Source organism: Furipterus horrens, unplaced genomic scaffold (genome assembly GCF_987537825.1).
Source record: "Furipterus horrens unplaced genomic scaffold, mFurHor1.1.pri manual_scaffold_6, whole genome shotgun sequence".
NCBI lineage: Eukaryota > Metazoa > Chordata > Mammalia > Chiroptera > Furipteridae > Furipterus > Furipterus horrens.
The window spans coordinates 167,547,061-167,563,989 of NW_028327176.1; the positions used below are offsets into that span (position 1 = coordinate 167,547,061).

Consider the following 16,929-nt stretch of genomic DNA (forward strand, 5'->3'; position numbering starts at 1 on the left):
GATTAGAATCTTCTGGAGAGTAGGAAACAGGTGAATGAAGTATATTCAAATGAAGAGGGTGTGGATCATGAGCATTAGGAGTAGGCTGTGTTGGTCTTTTCTATTTTTTGGATTAACCAGGGAAATAAGTACAAAACAACTCTATACTGTACACCATTAATTTAAATATCTTACTGATAGCTAAAAGGAAGGAAATATAGAAGTGTTTTACATTTGTCATTTCTTGGAAGCTTTCAAAGAAAAAGAGAATATTAATATTTCTTGGATGATTCAGAAAAGGTTTTAAGGTACAGGGGTCAGGAAAAGAGTCCTAAACTCGGAGTCACAGAAATTATTTACCATGTGACCTTTGAACAATTGCTTTGCCTCTCTGACTTTCAGTTTCCTTAACTATAATAAGAGGGGTTTAGATTATGTGTTCCTTCATGTCTAAAATCTTTGTACAGAGAGCTTACAATATTTTTTCCCTTTGTTATAAAAATATTTTATATTGCAGAAAGTTTAGAAAATGCAAAAAAGTATACAGAAGAATATATAAGTTGCTATCTTATTATATGCTATTTATATTTTGATTTGTTCTCAGAGGGTCTTTTTTATGTGTATGGATCATTGTTTTTTAATTTTACAAAAATGAGATCCTACTGTATATACTGTATCATTTCCCTTCTTCACTTATGCTCAGTTGTGAATTTACTATTGCTAGAAAGCTTTTCAATGCATCTTCAGGAATAGGATTTGAGACTTTTATTTTATTAACCTTGGTTCATGGTGTAGTCTTTGAAATTATCCCTACTGATACCTCAGATATAATCAGTCCCCAATAATTTATTTTTTAATACACATTTTTGGTTTATTCATTTCTTAACTTTATTGCCATTGCTTATGTCTTTTTTGTGATTTCATTAGTAGTTTCCCTAATGATTTCCCTTCATTATGATTCTGCTCAGAGTTTCCCAGAGATTGCCCCATGTGTGGGGAAATGTGTACTCCTAAACACAATATTCTTTTTAACCTCATTTTGTGTCACTTAGGATGAGCAGTTTCCTCTGTTCATAGCACTCTTAAAGTGCTGTGACATATATGTGTAGTCATTTATGTCAGTATTTGTCAAGCACTTAGAGCAGGCCCTTGTACACAGTGTACACAGATGTGCAATTCACACAGGCCTTGATGGAGTCTAGTCTTTGTCGGAACCTATGTTAAGGACTTGATCTCCTTTTAATTGACGTAAATGTGTGAGGTAGGAGGGAGCAAACGTGTTGGCTGGTGAGTGGGTCTGGTCTGGGACCCACACATCAGTGAAACTCTGTGTCTTTTATTGTAAATAGGACCTGTGTATTATATGCATAACTTGGAATTAGGAGTTCAAAGGGCTCAGGTATTGTTCAGTCAATTTCTACTCTTACTGCATTTTGTCAATTTAGAGAGTCAGGGACTCAAGATGTGTCTCTCTCACAAACACTCCAGCTCTGCTAAAACACCTTTCATTACTCCCAGCTCAGACTTGTACTCTTCCCCAAACACACTTGCGTAGATTATTTCTGTCTCTACCCCAGGAGTGACCTTTTTCACGTCCCTTTTATTATGCAACACACTGGGATCCAAATCAATTTATCCTCCCACAGGAAACATTCCTTAGCTGCTCTTTGGTCAGCCCTCCTCTGTCCCTGAACTAATCAAATGTCACTTAAGCATATCAAGGCCGTAGAATTTAGTGGTTAAGGGCCAGACTCTGGAGCCAGACTGCTAGAATGTGAATCCTGTGTCGGCCAATAACTGCTGTCTGTCCTTGGGCAAGTCCCTTAATGTCTCTGTGCCTTAGTTTCCTCTCTTGTAAAATGGGGATAATAATAGTAGCTACCTCATAACTGTATTTTGAGGGTTAAATGAATAATTATACGTGAAGTAATTATAAAAGTGCCTGAGAGGTAGTAGATGCTAGATTAGGGTTTATTGTTATGGTTAGTGACTAATTCAACAAATGCTTATGGTTCCTCCTGTGTGAGCAGTTCTTTGGAAAAGGTAGGGGCTAAACAGTGACAAGAGGAGGAGAAAGACTTATTCCCCCTTTCTGTGGTCCATCCCCACAGGACCAGAAATTAATTAATTAATTTATATTAAAGTATATTTGATATACAATATCATATCAGTTTCAGGTGTACAGCATAGTGACTCAACATTGAGATACCTTAGGATGTGATCATTACACTAAACCTAGTATCGTGTCACTGTATAAAAAGTTATTACAATATTATTGAATATATTTCCAGGACCAGATATTTATCAAAGAATCCCCAAAAGTTGCTTCATGTTGCAACTGTGATGAGTGCTGCCTAAAGGCTGAACACAGAGCTTAGTCATAAAAGTCTGAGGAAGTGACAAGTGAGCAGAAGAGGACTTTGAGAGGTGGCAGCAGCATGTGCAAAGGCTCTGGGATAGCAGGGAGCATGGGCCTTCCCAAAAAGGGAGAAGGCCAGGGTGGCTGGTATACAGAGAGGTGTGTGGTGGGTGACAAGACCGGAAAGGTGGTCAGGGGCCAGGTCCAGGCAGGGCCTTGAAGACCATTTTAGGGATTTTGGTTTTTGTTTTAAGAACAGCTGGATATAACTGAAGTTTTTGTTTTTTTTTTCTGTTTGTTTTCATGTTTAGCTCTAGTCATTATGTTTCAAAAATTATTTCAGAATAAAAAGAAAGAAATCACAGAAACAAACTGAGCCCAGTGTTTTTCCCCCTACCCTTTGTGTTTCATCTCTGACCTACTATCTGTGTAGGCAAGAAAACTGCCTAAGCAAGAAAAACAAGGTCTTTTAGATAGAATCCACAGTGCTTAACTTTTAGTCTGTTTTATCCTCTGCCTGAGGGTAGGAAGGACTGTCCCATGACATAAACTACTTTGCCTCCCTTTTCCATCTCATGAGCTTAACTGGACTTAAACCATTTTTTTCTAAATCATTTAATACTACTTTTATTTAATGAGTCATATCTTGATCTTCACTTTAGAAGAAAAGCTGTTTTCAGGATTATCTTGGTCATGCTGTTTTTCTTCCTTTAAATTCAGCTGAAGCAAGATGTTATTAAAATATTTTTTACATCTAAGAGATTGAGAATTATAAACAAGTAAACTCTCAAAATGGAAAATTCTTTGCCTATATCAAATTTAGCTTAGAGTATGCCCAGGTGTGTGTGTCTGTCTGATCATTTGCTCTACTGGCCAGGGTCCAATCAGAAAAACAAAGGCCATACTTGATAATTTATTCGGGGGAAGTTAATATAAAAACACATAAGTTACAGAGGTGTTGGAAGAGCTGAAAGCCAAACAAGGGATGGTGTGGCAATGAGGCAAGCCTTAATCATGTCCCTTCCTCCAATGAAATGATAAAGAACCAGTCATGACCTCTGAAGCTGGCCTACTGTGCGCTTTCAGCAGAGGCAATCCTTAGATTCCTTCACTGATCACTTTCCTCGGGAATGATTTAGGCATATAACCTGGGAGAAGGAGAAAAACAAACATGTTCTTTCATGTGGTCAGGGAACCATGTTGGTTAGGTCTACCAAGTTGCTAAGTTCATCTCTGTTCAGCATCTAGCCATCATCTCTGTAACTCCAAAACCTCTCACAGTTTTTGATGGGTCGGGAATCTGGGAAAGGCATGGCTGGGCAGATGCGCTTTAGACTCTTTTGCAATTGTAGTCAGACAGATAGATGGTGGCTGGGGCTGCAGTAGCAGCAGCAGCAGGGGATGGAGCTTGTAAGAGCTGGCCAGGTGTCACTCTCCCACTTTCTGTAGTTTTAGGACTTGCGCAGTGGTCTCCAGGCCTGGGGTAGTCTGGGCTTATTCAAAGCATGATGGCCTCAGGGTAGAGTGCTGGTTGTGTGGGGTAGGGGCCGGGAAAAGAACTTAAGAGCAAGTATTCCAAAATATTCCAGTGATAGATCTACGTAATTTAAAATAATCAGTTTTTATATTGTTTGGGTTTACCATATGTATTACATTTACTCAATTTTTTATTAACAGGAATTTAGGTTATTTGCACATTATTGCTATCCTAAATATGCTACAATAAATAAATGTCTATACACATCTTCATGTGCTCATGTGAATATTTGTGGAGGATATGCACATGTTAAATTTAGGTGGAGTCATCTAAATGACCTTTTGGAAAGGAACTTCCATGAAGACAGTGTGAAAATGCCAGTTGCACCCCACATTCTTTCATCATTGAAATAGTAACTTATTAAACGTTTTTTAGTTTCATTGGGTAAAAGGTGGACTCTTTGATTTATAGTTCTTTGAATTTTAATGAAGGTATATACCTTATAGTTTTATCTCCTGTTTCTTTAAACATTTGTTTACTCTTTTTGGTATTATAAACCTATGGGTTATCTTTTCCTACTTGATTTTTATACACTTTTTATCTATCATGGGTGTCATGGAACTAATGTAGGTTCTTCTTGTCTGGTTACTGGAAAAATATGCGAGGTGAGGATGGGATGTCTAACGTTCCTTTATTGCAGGTATTACAGCATTCACGCTTGCCCTCTGCTGCAGGCATGCGCTGATCTGCCAGCTGACCACCAACCATGCTTCCATCGCTTGACGTGCAATACTCCTCTGCTTCCATCGCTTGACGTGCAATACTCCTGTGGGGATTCTGTCCCTTATATACTATGCATAGGCAAAGCCGGCTACTAGCCAAAATATGACGTCAATGCTTATACAACTGTGAGTGTGCTGCGCATGCGAATCTAATCATTATCTCTAAGCAGCCCATGCCTGGGCATCTGGAGTGAGGGATCCTGATAGGCTCTGTTGTCCTCATAATGGGCATAACCTTTGTCATGTGTTGAAAATGTTTTATTCTAGTTTCTTCCACTCCAATTTTGTTTGTAGTAGATGTTCTCTTTTTTAGCTTTACAGAAATTTCTATGGACTCTTATGGATTCAAATACATCAGATTTTCCATTATAAGTTCTGAATTTTACACAATGTTTGTAAGGTGTTTACCACCATAAAATTATAAAAATAATTGTCCATATTTTCTCCTTGTGATTTCCCAGTAAACCTTTAAATATTAATTCCATCTGTCATTTTATTTTGTTATAAGGCAAGAGATAGAAATGCATTTTACTACATACTTCCCTCAAGATCTTTACTCTCAATAGATTATTTTCCTTAAGAAGCTTAAGTGAATCAGAAGATTATATAAAGGCCACAAAAAATGTATTTTGCTGTACTGACAGTCCTACTAAAGACAGAAGAAAGTTACATAAGCCATGGGATCAAAACCAGAGCATTGGTATTTAATAATTCTGTAATCACTTGTGGCATTACCCATTTGTGGATGTAAAGAGAAGTCCTCAAGGCACAAAGCTGTGTCTGAGATTTCCCAGCCTTCGCATTTACTGAGGTGTTTTTTGTTACTGACCTTGTTGATTAGGTGCTTGCACCTCAAGATTTAGTGAAGGTCCACAAGTACTGGGCTGAAGGATGCCATCCAAGCTGAGTAGTAACAACTGTATACTATCAATGGATGTTTTCTTCTTTGACCTTTAACTTCAGAGAGGAATGGTCTGTGCAAGTACTCGGTGAGATCTGGGAGAAGTGATTTTCTCACTCAGGCAAAGTGAGTGTTGGTATTCTTTTCCTTTGAAAATTCTCGGTACTTTCTGAAACAAAAACATAGCAACATCGTGGGAAAGGAGAGTCACTGCCCTTTGCAGGGTCTCAGGAAAACATTCTAATATGAAGGATTATGTAGGATGTAGTGTCAGGAGTGATCCAAATAAAGGTAGGATCAGTTGTCAGGGAGAAGTTGATTTGTAGATAGCTTAGATTTATTAGGGACTATAGAGAATATCTAGTCCATTCCAATGAAGGGACTATGGATGACATGGCTCTCTCAGTGTCACAAAGCTCCAAATATAATGCTCATCTTAATTTGGATATAAGGACATGAGAATAATTGGTCTCTTTGTGATTAGGGTCACAATTTTGCTGTACTTATATTTTTAATTTAAAAACTGCTAGAATTTTAACAATTTTGTTATAGTTCATGGTAAAGTACTAGCATTATTTATTTTCTTATTCCAGCCTTTTAATTTGTACTTTATTTTAACTGTTCTTCTAAAAATATATTTTTCTTTTTTTTTTTTTTTTTTAAATTTGTCTTAAGATACTGCCATAGTTATTTTATTTATTTTATTTTTTATTTTTTAAAGTATATTTTATTGATTATGTTGTTACAGTAGTTCCAATTTTTTTTTTCCCCTTTACTCCCCTCCACCCAGTATCTCCCTCCCCCAGCATCCCCCCCCAAGTCCATACCCATGGTTCGTAAAAAATAACTATCCCTCCCTCTCAGATATTAAGACCCTTTGTAATCTTGTAAAGGACAATGGGCGAAGGTCTCAAGCTCCTCTAGCTGCTTCAAGCTGGACATGGTCGTCGTCCTACCTACCCTTGGGTCCAGAAATCCCTAATAACAGTGGGGGTGTGGAGGGGAGGGTGGCCTTCCCACATGGGGAAGGATTGTGCAGACTCCAGGTCAGTTGGCTGTCTCCGGACAACGGTGTGCTTGGTTTAGCAGGCTGGCATCCTTGTTGTGTTCTGGGGGCAACAGATTTGGCAAAAAGGGTTAAAAAGCATCATTCAATCCATAACTACTAGGTGGCAAAAGGCAGGGATTAATTTTTCAATGTTCCACATTAGGAGAAAAAAAAAAAAAAAAGGGCTTCTTTGGAGGAAGGTGTGCTAGGCACATCTCTCCTGTCCAAAACCCTTTTGCCCATTTTATTTAGTTTGGGCTGAGGGAAATAGTTTATGTTTCCCCCCTCTCAGACCTCTGGGCCCTTTCTGTCCAAGCCATTAGGATAGAAAAGAGAATTCAGTTTTAAAGTGAAGCCCACAGACCACCCCATTCTTCACCAACTCAGCCTAAAAATATATTTTTCAATGGTCATTACCAGCTTCCATGGACTACTGACATGAGCTTTCTTTGAGACTTTTCTTCAAATGCTTATTGACCAGGATAATTCATTGAAAAGCAGGGAAATGATGAAATGGCTTATTTGCTTAAATATCAAAGGTCCCAAAAACACATGGACTATTAATTTTAGTTTAGAGGAGAATCTCATAGTTTTATCTTCCCAAAAGACTAGTTCAACGAAATGTGTTCTGCCTGTGCATATTCAAAATAATTGTTTTAAATTGCACTTTCTATTATCAGCGACTCCTGACAGATTTATGTTAGATTGGAGGCATTGTCTTCTCTGTCTTTTATGTGCATAGTGTCATACCTGAATTAAAAAAAAAAAAAGTATCAGCTATTATCTTGCTTTCTCACTTAGGAAAGGGTTAAAGGCCCAGAGCCCCTGAATGCCACATGGGAGCATTTAAAAGGACCAGTATTTAAAATAACAGCGATTTAAAGGTTTCTGTTTCGTACCTTACAAAACTGCTCTACCTCATTCCAATTTTAGTTTTCTTATGTTATTTTTTTTAAAGATATGAGAAAAAGAAGAACATAGAGATCCCAAAGAAGAGTGTGATTTAAAAAAAATTAAAAAAAAATTGATTTAGAGAAAGGGGAAGGGAAGGAGGAAGAGAGGGAGAGAAACATCAGTGTGAGAGAGAGAAACATTGATCCGTTGCCTCTTGCACATGCCCCCAACTGGGGACCAAACCCGCAGCCCAGGCATGTACCCTGACTGGGAATCGAACCAACAACCTTCCAGTTTGCAGGACAATGCCCAACCAACTAAGCCTCACCCACTAAGGCGAGCATGTGTTTGTTTGCTTGTTTTTTTAATGTGAATGTAGTTCACTTGACTCACAACTAGAATCCACTTTTGTAAAGTCTTTTAAACTCAGCCTGCTGCTCATTTTCCCACTTACTAAATATGAGAAGTATTTGCCACTTTAAAAAATGCAGCGGGTTCATGGCACAATTTCTGACATAAATTAGAACCAAGTACTGTTGGAAATGATGGCATACATCCAGCAATTCTGTTAATTGTTACAGTAAAAAAAAAAAAAAAAAATTGTTGATGTTGGATTCTTGGAAAGTCAAACAAAACTTCTGTGATATGTCTTTGAAGCCTGTTTTGTGGACTTACTATCTCTTACTTTTCCCCTTTTATGTTTGTGGAAACTGCTGTGCGGTATCCATAGAGCAGAGATTCTTTTAATCCACAGAAATAGGAGTCTCTCTGAGGGAAGGTTGTATGGCTTTCGGTCTTAGCTTGTTTGAAATTCCAGGTCCTAGAAGTGCTTTATAACTGGGTTTCATCATGTAGTGACAAGTTACGCACATGTCTGAATCTTTGCGGAGCCAAAGTAACCGCTGTAGAGTTATCCTCTGTTATGTTGTCATTAGCCTTCTGATAGGCCCTTTAGTCACTCTTACAAGCAGTGGTTTGTTAATAAATGACCTTGTCCACCAAGACCCTAGATATTTGGGGGTTTGTTGTCATTGTGTATGTATATATGTATGGTGTATGTAGTTGAATAAATTGCTACTTATTGCTTACAATTTTACAAAATGACTCTTAGATTACTTTCATTTTAGCACGTTTTCTTCCTTCTGTCATTGTAGTCTTCAGTCTATGCTAGTCGGAAGTTGATAGGTATTCTTTTGACTCTGAATTGAGACCAGTTGATGAGATAATAAACAATATCACTATTCCCATATTTGCCAAAGCTGACATAATTTTGAGGAAAAAGGGTATTCTGCTTAAGACTGTTATCACATTAGATGTTTCCCCTGGCAGAGTACAAGTAGACATTAATAATTTTTAAATCTAATTTGATGAGGTGGAGTATGAGTTGTAAATACAGAGATATAAAGGATTTATATTGAAGGTTATTATAAATTAGAAATGGAGATAGTTTTGAAGTTATAGTTTTATTCTATAAAGAAATTGTGCTATTGTGTTATAGAATTAAACTACTTGGTGAAGAAAATTCAAATCTAATTAGATTTCATAGCTCTCAAAATTGTAGATGAGAAATTTCTTACTGGAAACTGTTCTGATTGGGTGTTGTGTAACGGAGTAGTGAGTAATCCAAGTTTCATCTTGTATGGATGGGATTATAGATGAGAAATGATTGCTTCTGTTGTACTTCTGTTTCAGTTACATGCTATGCATTACCTTATACACGGAAAATCTAAGTAGCATCATTTAGCAAAGAAGAGGTGACTCAGAAAATCAGTGTCTCTTCTGTAGCTTAACAGGAGGGTAAAGGTCTATGTATACCATGTATGTTTTAAGTCAGTTGTTAAGAAAATAAAAGTGATAATGTTGGAAGTGAACTTCATATCAAATGTAAATGGGGTGATGGAAGAAATAGCTAACTGTGAAATGTTAACACTACCACTGTTTACTAAACTCTAGATATGCAGCCAGAGGAACTTAGTGATGGCAAAGTTACTGACGTAAATAAGGAGTGTGGTTGTGATGAAAAGGAAGTGATGCTGACCCAAAAATTTGTATTAAAGGAACTCTTGGAGGTATTTCATAATATTGAAAAGGCAAAGGTTAAAGCACTGGAAACTGATCTAAAGCTAGAAAGGAATGTGACAATTCACAAAGACACAGAAAATATTCTTTTAAAAAAGATTTTATTATTTATTTTTACTTATTTTTTAAGTATATTTTATTGATTATGCTGTTATAGTTGTCCCAATTTTTCCCCCTTTCCCCCCTCCATCTGGTATCCCCCTTCCCTCCAGCAATACCCCATCAGTTCATATCCATGGGTCATGCATGTAAGTTCTTTGGTTTCTCCCTTTCCTATACTGTTCTTAACATCCCCCTGTCTATTTTGTACCTACCAATTATGCTTCTTAATTCCTGCACCATTTCTCCTCTTTACCCCTCCCAGCTGATAACCCTCCAAATGATCCCCATACCTATTATTCTGTGCCTGTTCTGGTTGTTTGCTTAGTTTGTTTTTGTTTTTATTTTTTAGATTCAGTTGTTGATAGTTGTGAATTTGTTATGATTTTAATGTTCATAGTTTTGATCTTCTTCTTTTTCTTTAATAAGTCCCTTTAACATGTCATATAATAATGGCTTGATGATGATGAGGATAAGGATTATCTTTACCTTGTCTGAGAAGCACTTTATCTGCCCTTCCATTCTAAATGATAGCTACAGGTCCCTGCTTTTCATCACTTTGAATACTGCTTGCCAGTCCTTTATTGCCTGCAACATTTCTTTTGATAAATCAACTGATAGCCTTATGGGAACTCCTTTGTAGGCAAACTCTTCTTTTCTCTAGCTGCTTTTAAGATTCTCTCTTTATCTTTAACCTTTGGCACTTTAATTTTGATGTGTTTTGGTGTGGTCTTCTTTGGGTCCAACTTGTTTGGGACTCTCTATGCTTCCTGGACTTGTATGTTTAGAATGCTTAAGTAACTTGCCTCAAATCATGCAACCAACTGTGGTAACATTTGGATCAGAGATGTACTCACCTAACCCTGTCCAGTGCTCATTCCCACATGCTGCCACAGTGCATGTGAGTATAGTGTGTAGGTTTGTGTAGGTTTGTGTAGTCAAACTGTTAAAGGAGTCATCTAATATTTGCATTGCCTTTTATGGATTAACAAATGGGAAACTCAAGTCTCTAACTAGATTTTCCCGTTTCTCCCTTCTAACAATTACAAGTTCTCTAACTGGATTAATTTACATTAAGTCGAAAATTTCTGACAGTATTAACCTTGGATGGCACCAGTTTGTTGCTAACATTTAAATAGCCTTTTTGTTGAAGTTTAATATACATACAGAAAAGTCCATAAAACATAAGTATGCAGTCTGAATTTTCGCAAAGTGAACACAGTTGTGTGACCAGCATCTGGATCAGGAAATAGGGTGGCACCAGCAAGGTTAGAAACATTTGAAGAAAAAAAAACAAAACAAAAACATTTGAAGAAGTAAAAGGGTTCTGAAGCTATATAATTTTCTCTTTTTCTGCCTACAGGTATTGTCAGTCTGTGTGTTAACCACAATCCTCGGTTGTATATTTGGGCTGAAACCAAGCTGTGCCAAAGAAGGTAATTAGTCCGGTGTGTGTGTGTGTGTGTGTGTGTGTGTGTGTGTGTGTGTGTGTGTGTGTGTGTTGATAGTCGGCCTTCAGAATGTGGTGAGCTAATCCTATGGCCGCTCAGAAATTGCATATTTGATGCTGGCTTGAGCCATCTTAAAACTTTTATTTTATTCATATAATATTTCATTTACTTGCAAAACTTTATCCCAAAACCACAAAGAGGGGCTGTGATTGAAAAGCCAACCAAAGAAACAGAAAAACCCTGAAAAAACAAAAAATAAATTAAGAACAAAGAAACAAACAAGCAGACATGGCTGGCAGGTTCTGGTGTCACAGTTCCGGAGCCAGCTCCCTGACTTCCTCCAGGCACTTCTAGGATGCTCTTTCTCCCCAAGCTGTTAGTTGTGAAGCAGCCCTAGAGGTTACTAGGTGACCAGTCAGCATCCCTGGGCAACCAGAAACTCATCTTTACCTGCTCTTAAGGCTTTTAAAATTGTGGGCATTGGTGGTTTCAAAGCAAGAGTGGTGTTTTTAAGATTCTACATGTGTTTTTCCTCTTTATAGCGAGTGTGGAAATTATCCAGCATTGATAAGATTACTGTAAATAATAAAACCAAATCACAGTGCATTGCAGTAGTCATTTTGCCTCTGAGGTAGGTTTTTTCCCCTTGTAAAAATCATTGATGGTCTCCCCAGAGATTTAAATTTTGAAAATTCTTTTCCTGTACTCAACTACTCTGTAATTGTAATATTAATTATTTAAAAATTTTCCAGTGATTGTTAAGCTATCATTTATTATTGAAATGAATGAAATGTAATAATTTTATGTATTTAGTTAACAAGATAAAGCATACATCCGAGGTACTGCGGGTTCGGTTCTTGACTACTGCAATAGATCCAGTATGGCAATAAAGTAAATTGTGTTCTTTTTGCTAGTTGGAGGTCTTGCCTTCAGTTTGTTAAAAAAAATGCAGCATCTGTGAAGCACAATAAAGCAAAGCGCAACAAAACGAGGTATGCCTGTATTCAGAGAAAAATTAAGAAGCTGCAGACTTTAGTGTTTACGTGTATAGTTTTTTGATATGGAGTAATTTACCTTGAGTTCAGTTTGGCACATAAAGTTAACATTTTTAATCTAAGCCCAACCTAGTGCCCATAGTATTTTTAAAAATTGCTAGATGCATATTAATGAGCTTAAAATAATAGCTATTATTCTAATAACTTTTCCCCCACTCTAGGTCAGGAAAATAAATACTTCTGACTCTAAAAATTTCATGTCCTTAAAAATTGTCTAGTTTCCCAGTGTCATGAGAGTTAAATTCTGTGGCAGTGTCTTTTGGGTCAGGAGGCTGTTAAAAGTCAAGAGTTAAGATCATTCCTTTTTCTTGTTAGTCTTCCATTATTTTACATGTGCTTTTTTTCTCATCAACCTGATTTTTTTAGAAATTAATACAATTCTAAGTTTTTCTAGATGTCTAGTAAAGAGGTACAGTGTAAAATTGTTATTTTTAATGAAAAGTATTTTTCCCCATATCTGCCATTTATCCATTTAACAAAAAGTTATTAGTACCAATTGACAGTCAAGTGTCTTGTTGGGTATAAGGGATACATTGTGCTGGGCAAACTTTAGGTGTGGCCTTTGTTCTTAAGAATTTTGATTCGTGTGTGGGACTGGGCTACTAATCAAATAAATCTAGGTAAAAATGGAATTAAGTGACTAAGACTGGGAATAAGGTAAGTCAGGTATTTCTCTTTCTGAAAGATTCAGAGATAATCACTGTAAAATTCTTTTCTCACATTTTGAAATTATAGAGAACTCCATGGTTGTTTAAGCCAACCGTCAGACAAGCCCCGATCCTGATGATTCTTTACCATACCATAAAGTATTTAAGTCTTATCAGACCAGTCCGGTTTGTGACACGTGAAAGAAAAAAGTTCTCTTTTTTCTACAGCAAGAGAGAAAATCATAAAGTGTGTACATGTTACCTTCTCTTTGTATCAGTTTCCATGTGTATTTGTGAAAGTTTCTTAGGTAACTTTATTATCCCATCTGTGTTTTCAAAAGTAGTATTTGAATCTACTCTGCACCCAGCTTAGGTGTATCAGTTGATGTTTGCTTTGTAATTTTATAATGATTAGAAACATCTAACTCATTGTTCAATATTTCAGTTAAAAGTTGCAAAGGTCGCTGTTTTGAAAGAACATTTGGGAACTGTCGCTGTGATGTTGCTTGTGTTGAACTTGGAAACTGCTGTCTAGATTACCAGGAGACCTGTATAGAACCAGGTAAAAATGTGCAGGGATAAAAAAAAAAAATGCAGTCATGGACATTCATGAAAGATCGTAGGGTGGTTCTGCACCTTAAGTTTTGTGATTTACCTCATTTGAAATTTAAAAAAATTTGGCTTTCATATTCCCTTAGAGAAAAAAATTCCACATATTTTGCCATTAAACATTGTATGGATAGCAAAACTGTGCCTATTTTTAATGTACGCTTAAAGCCTACACAGACTAATTTGCATTTAAATTAAATTTACATAAAATATGTAAATGTTTTCATTGTGGGCTTATTAAAGCAAGATGTTCACTTAAATTTTAAAATAAAACCTTCAGAACATGGAAATTTATCTTAGTCTGATGTGGACTTCTCTTCGTATGACATGGAATAATATTTCAATGGGAGTGAGCCAGATTTAGATTAAAGTTTGAGAACCCTGAAAATGGCTGGTAGAAAAAGCCAAGACCCTCATATGAATTGTGTAATAAGAATTGTTTGTCCCATTTTAAAATGATGAGATTCTGGGGTTTGGGGGAAGTAATCACAATTGCCGCCTGTGTGTTTTCTATCTGTTGGTTGTAATTGACCATTCTGATAGCAAAGTCTGGGAGTGACTTAAGAGTTAGGGACTGGTTTGTTGTGTTTTATGGGTCTTGCTCCAGAAGACCACAATTCTGAGTTTACTTTGGATGTGTTAAATTTGGACCATAACATTTTTGTTGATATTTATTTCTAGAGCGCATATGGACTTGCAGCAAATTCAGGTGTGGTGAGAAAAGGTTACCCAGAAGCCTCTGCTCCTGTTCAGATGACTGCAGGGACCACGGTGACTGCTGCATCAACTACAGCCCTGTGTGTCGAGGTCAGGCTTCCATGTGCTCAATAGGCTTGACCACAGCCTGATATCTTCCTGGATCTTAGCTGAGTTTGGCATAGGTTTTATTTTTTTACATTAGGAATCATATTTAGTGGCCAACTCTATTAGCTGAAAAATATGTTTTTAAACATCATATTAAAGAACATTTCAAGCATATATATGAGTAAACAGAGCACGTGTAATGAACATTGTATCCATACCCAGCTTAATAATTATTATCTGCACATAGTATCTCATTTGCCTGCTGCCAACGCCGCCTCCCCCCACCCCCGACCATGTTATTTTGACATTAGTTATATATTTAATGCTATATTGTGGAAAGATCGTCCTGGCTGTCTCCTGTGTCCCAGGTTCCTTTGTGAAAAAATTGAGGATAAATCCTGCCACGCCACCCCCATAAATTTAATTAAAAATAGCAACAACTTAGATACTGAATTTATGACATGAGTAATAGGAGGAGCTTATATATAGCTTTAACTATTGGGCACACTGTAGCCTGACGTAGCTCAGTGAGTATGACATGGTCACAAGATTCTGAGACACTGCTGAGAGCTGGCTCACAGCTTCAGGGACTGTGCTCGAACAATGAACACTGTCTCTATATGCCTCACTGAATAAAAGTACATTTGTCCTTTACAACGGCCTCTGCCTCTCTTAGGAATCATGAGGCTGGTTTCAAATGAACATGGGACTAACTTTTCCATAGGGTTCTGTCATCTTATTTCCTAAAAGTGTAGTCAAGTAGTTATTGCAGATTGTCTGGGGATCCACAGCACAGAGCTGGGTCAAAGGGTCTTAGGAAGGGAAGTGACCACTTCCTCAAATTAAAAAAAAAAAAAAGTGCAGCAAGAATATAGCATTGCATCAAAAGTGTCATCATGTCTGGGGAAAAAGTGACTACACATTGCCTAAATTCTTTTTTTTTTAATCCTCACCTGAATATGTGTTTAATGATTTGAGAGAGAGATAGAGAGAGAGAGAGATATAGAGAGAGGGAGAGAGAGAGAGAGAGAGAAAGAGAGAGAGAAAAACATCAATGTGAGAGAGAAACTTCAATCTGAGAAACATCAATTGTTTGCTTCCCATATGTGCCCCAACCAGGGATCAAACACACAACCTAGGGAATGGTGCCCTGACCAGGTATCGAACCCACAAACCTGTTCATGGATGGGACAACACTCCAACCAACAAAACCACCTGGCCAGGCCCATTGCTTAAATTCTTACCAGAAATAATTTAGGCATTTAGGATAACCTGTTTATTTTGTGAAATGTACAGTGGGAAAATATTAAAAACTCAACTTCCTAAGGCATAGTATTAAGATTATATTCTGTTTAAAAAAATTAGGTTCTTAAATTTCAGTAGTAGTATTATAGATCATTAAAAAGAAGCTTACGTTAAAACACAAGGAGAGAAGTGTCCATCCCATCTACTTCGTTTCTGACCTACTCTCTCACATATTGCTGGTGTCACTCATTTCAAACTTAATTGCAGATTCTCTTTTGTCAGTTGTTATAGTCTCATGTTTACTTTCTCTCCATAGTTAGATTATGAGTTCTTAGCAAATAGACAGCATCTCACACTTTTATATTAAAAAAGAAAAAAGTCTGCCATGCATTGAGAGAGTGGATGTGAAATTATTGCAAAAGATTATAGGGTAGTATGTAAACTGCTGTTATTAGGATGTCTTGCCTTGACGATTTTGTTGGGTGGACGGAAGGAGGGTTGTGAATTTTGGCTAAAAATATGAACAGTTTGGCAAGACCAACTATATGGTGATGGGAGATGATTTGACTTTGGTTGGTGGGCACACAATGTAATATGCATCGTGTATCATAGAAATGTGTACCTGAAACCTATGAACCAGGGTCACCCCAATAAGTTCATTAAAAATCAAAATGGAAAAGATGCTTTTAAGATCTCACAAATATAATGTTATGTTTAATCCTGCAATCATACATTTGCTTTTTTCTCCCTGATACCAATTAACTCTTTGGAAACAGATTTTTAATTTGAAACAGATAACCTCCCTCTTTTCATTTTTTTCCCCTAAAATCATGCCCCATGTTACCTATGTAAACGTTAACATATTTTGTTTTTGGAATCTATCCTAATGTGTCTCACAAGCATCACAATTGTCGTTATTATCAAGTGTGTTCATGTGTTTTATTTCTTTAAAATATTTTAGGTGAGAAAAGTTGGGTAGAAGAATCATGTGAGAGCATTAATGAGCCGCAGTGTCCAGCAGGGTAAGATGATATTCTGAGATACAAATTTCTTCTTTTTTAGAAATACCTTTATTTCCTTTCCAAATTGAAAAGATAAAAATAATTATTCATTGGTTCATTAAACACGATTTGTAGTCAGGCCTCCTCTTCGCACTGGGGGTGTAGAGGAGGTATAGAGTGATATGACCTCCCACCCTGGAAGGTGGTGGAAAAAAGAGGGGGCATGAGCATGTAGCCATTACTATTCATGAGTGCGGGGTGGAAATATTTGTATCTTCCCTCTTAGGAGAAGGCCCTTTTCTTTCCCTTGGAGTTATGGGCGTTGAGCTCGTAACAAATGACAGCTTCTCCTTATTTTTTGCATTTTGGTACATTTGTAAATTTGGGGGATAAGCAACACGCCTGTGAGAGGATGTTACATAATTTTTACAAATTCATATTTGTTCTTTTTGTCCTTAAAGTATTTTGCACAGTACTTTGCACAAGACCATCAAAAAAA

The 16,929-nt window shown here is 37.0% G+C and overlaps 1 protein-coding gene across 1 annotated transcript in view; it reads left to right on the forward strand.

The window, feature by feature from the left end:
- ENPP1 (ectonucleotide pyrophosphatase/phosphodiesterase 1) overlaps nucleotides 1-16,929 on the forward strand; it is a 55,518-nt gene that overhangs the window by 9,216 nt on the left and 29,373 nt on the right. The window contains exons 2-5 of the mRNA XM_090279852.1: nucleotides 10,982-11,054; nucleotides 13,217-13,333; nucleotides 14,062-14,187; nucleotides 16,391-16,451. Coding sequence (XP_090135978.1) covers nucleotides 10,982-11,054; nucleotides 13,217-13,333; nucleotides 14,062-14,187; nucleotides 16,391-16,451 — 377 coding nt within the window. The remainder of the gene's footprint in view (nucleotides 1-10,981; nucleotides 11,055-13,216; nucleotides 13,334-14,061; nucleotides 14,188-16,390; nucleotides 16,452-16,929) is intronic.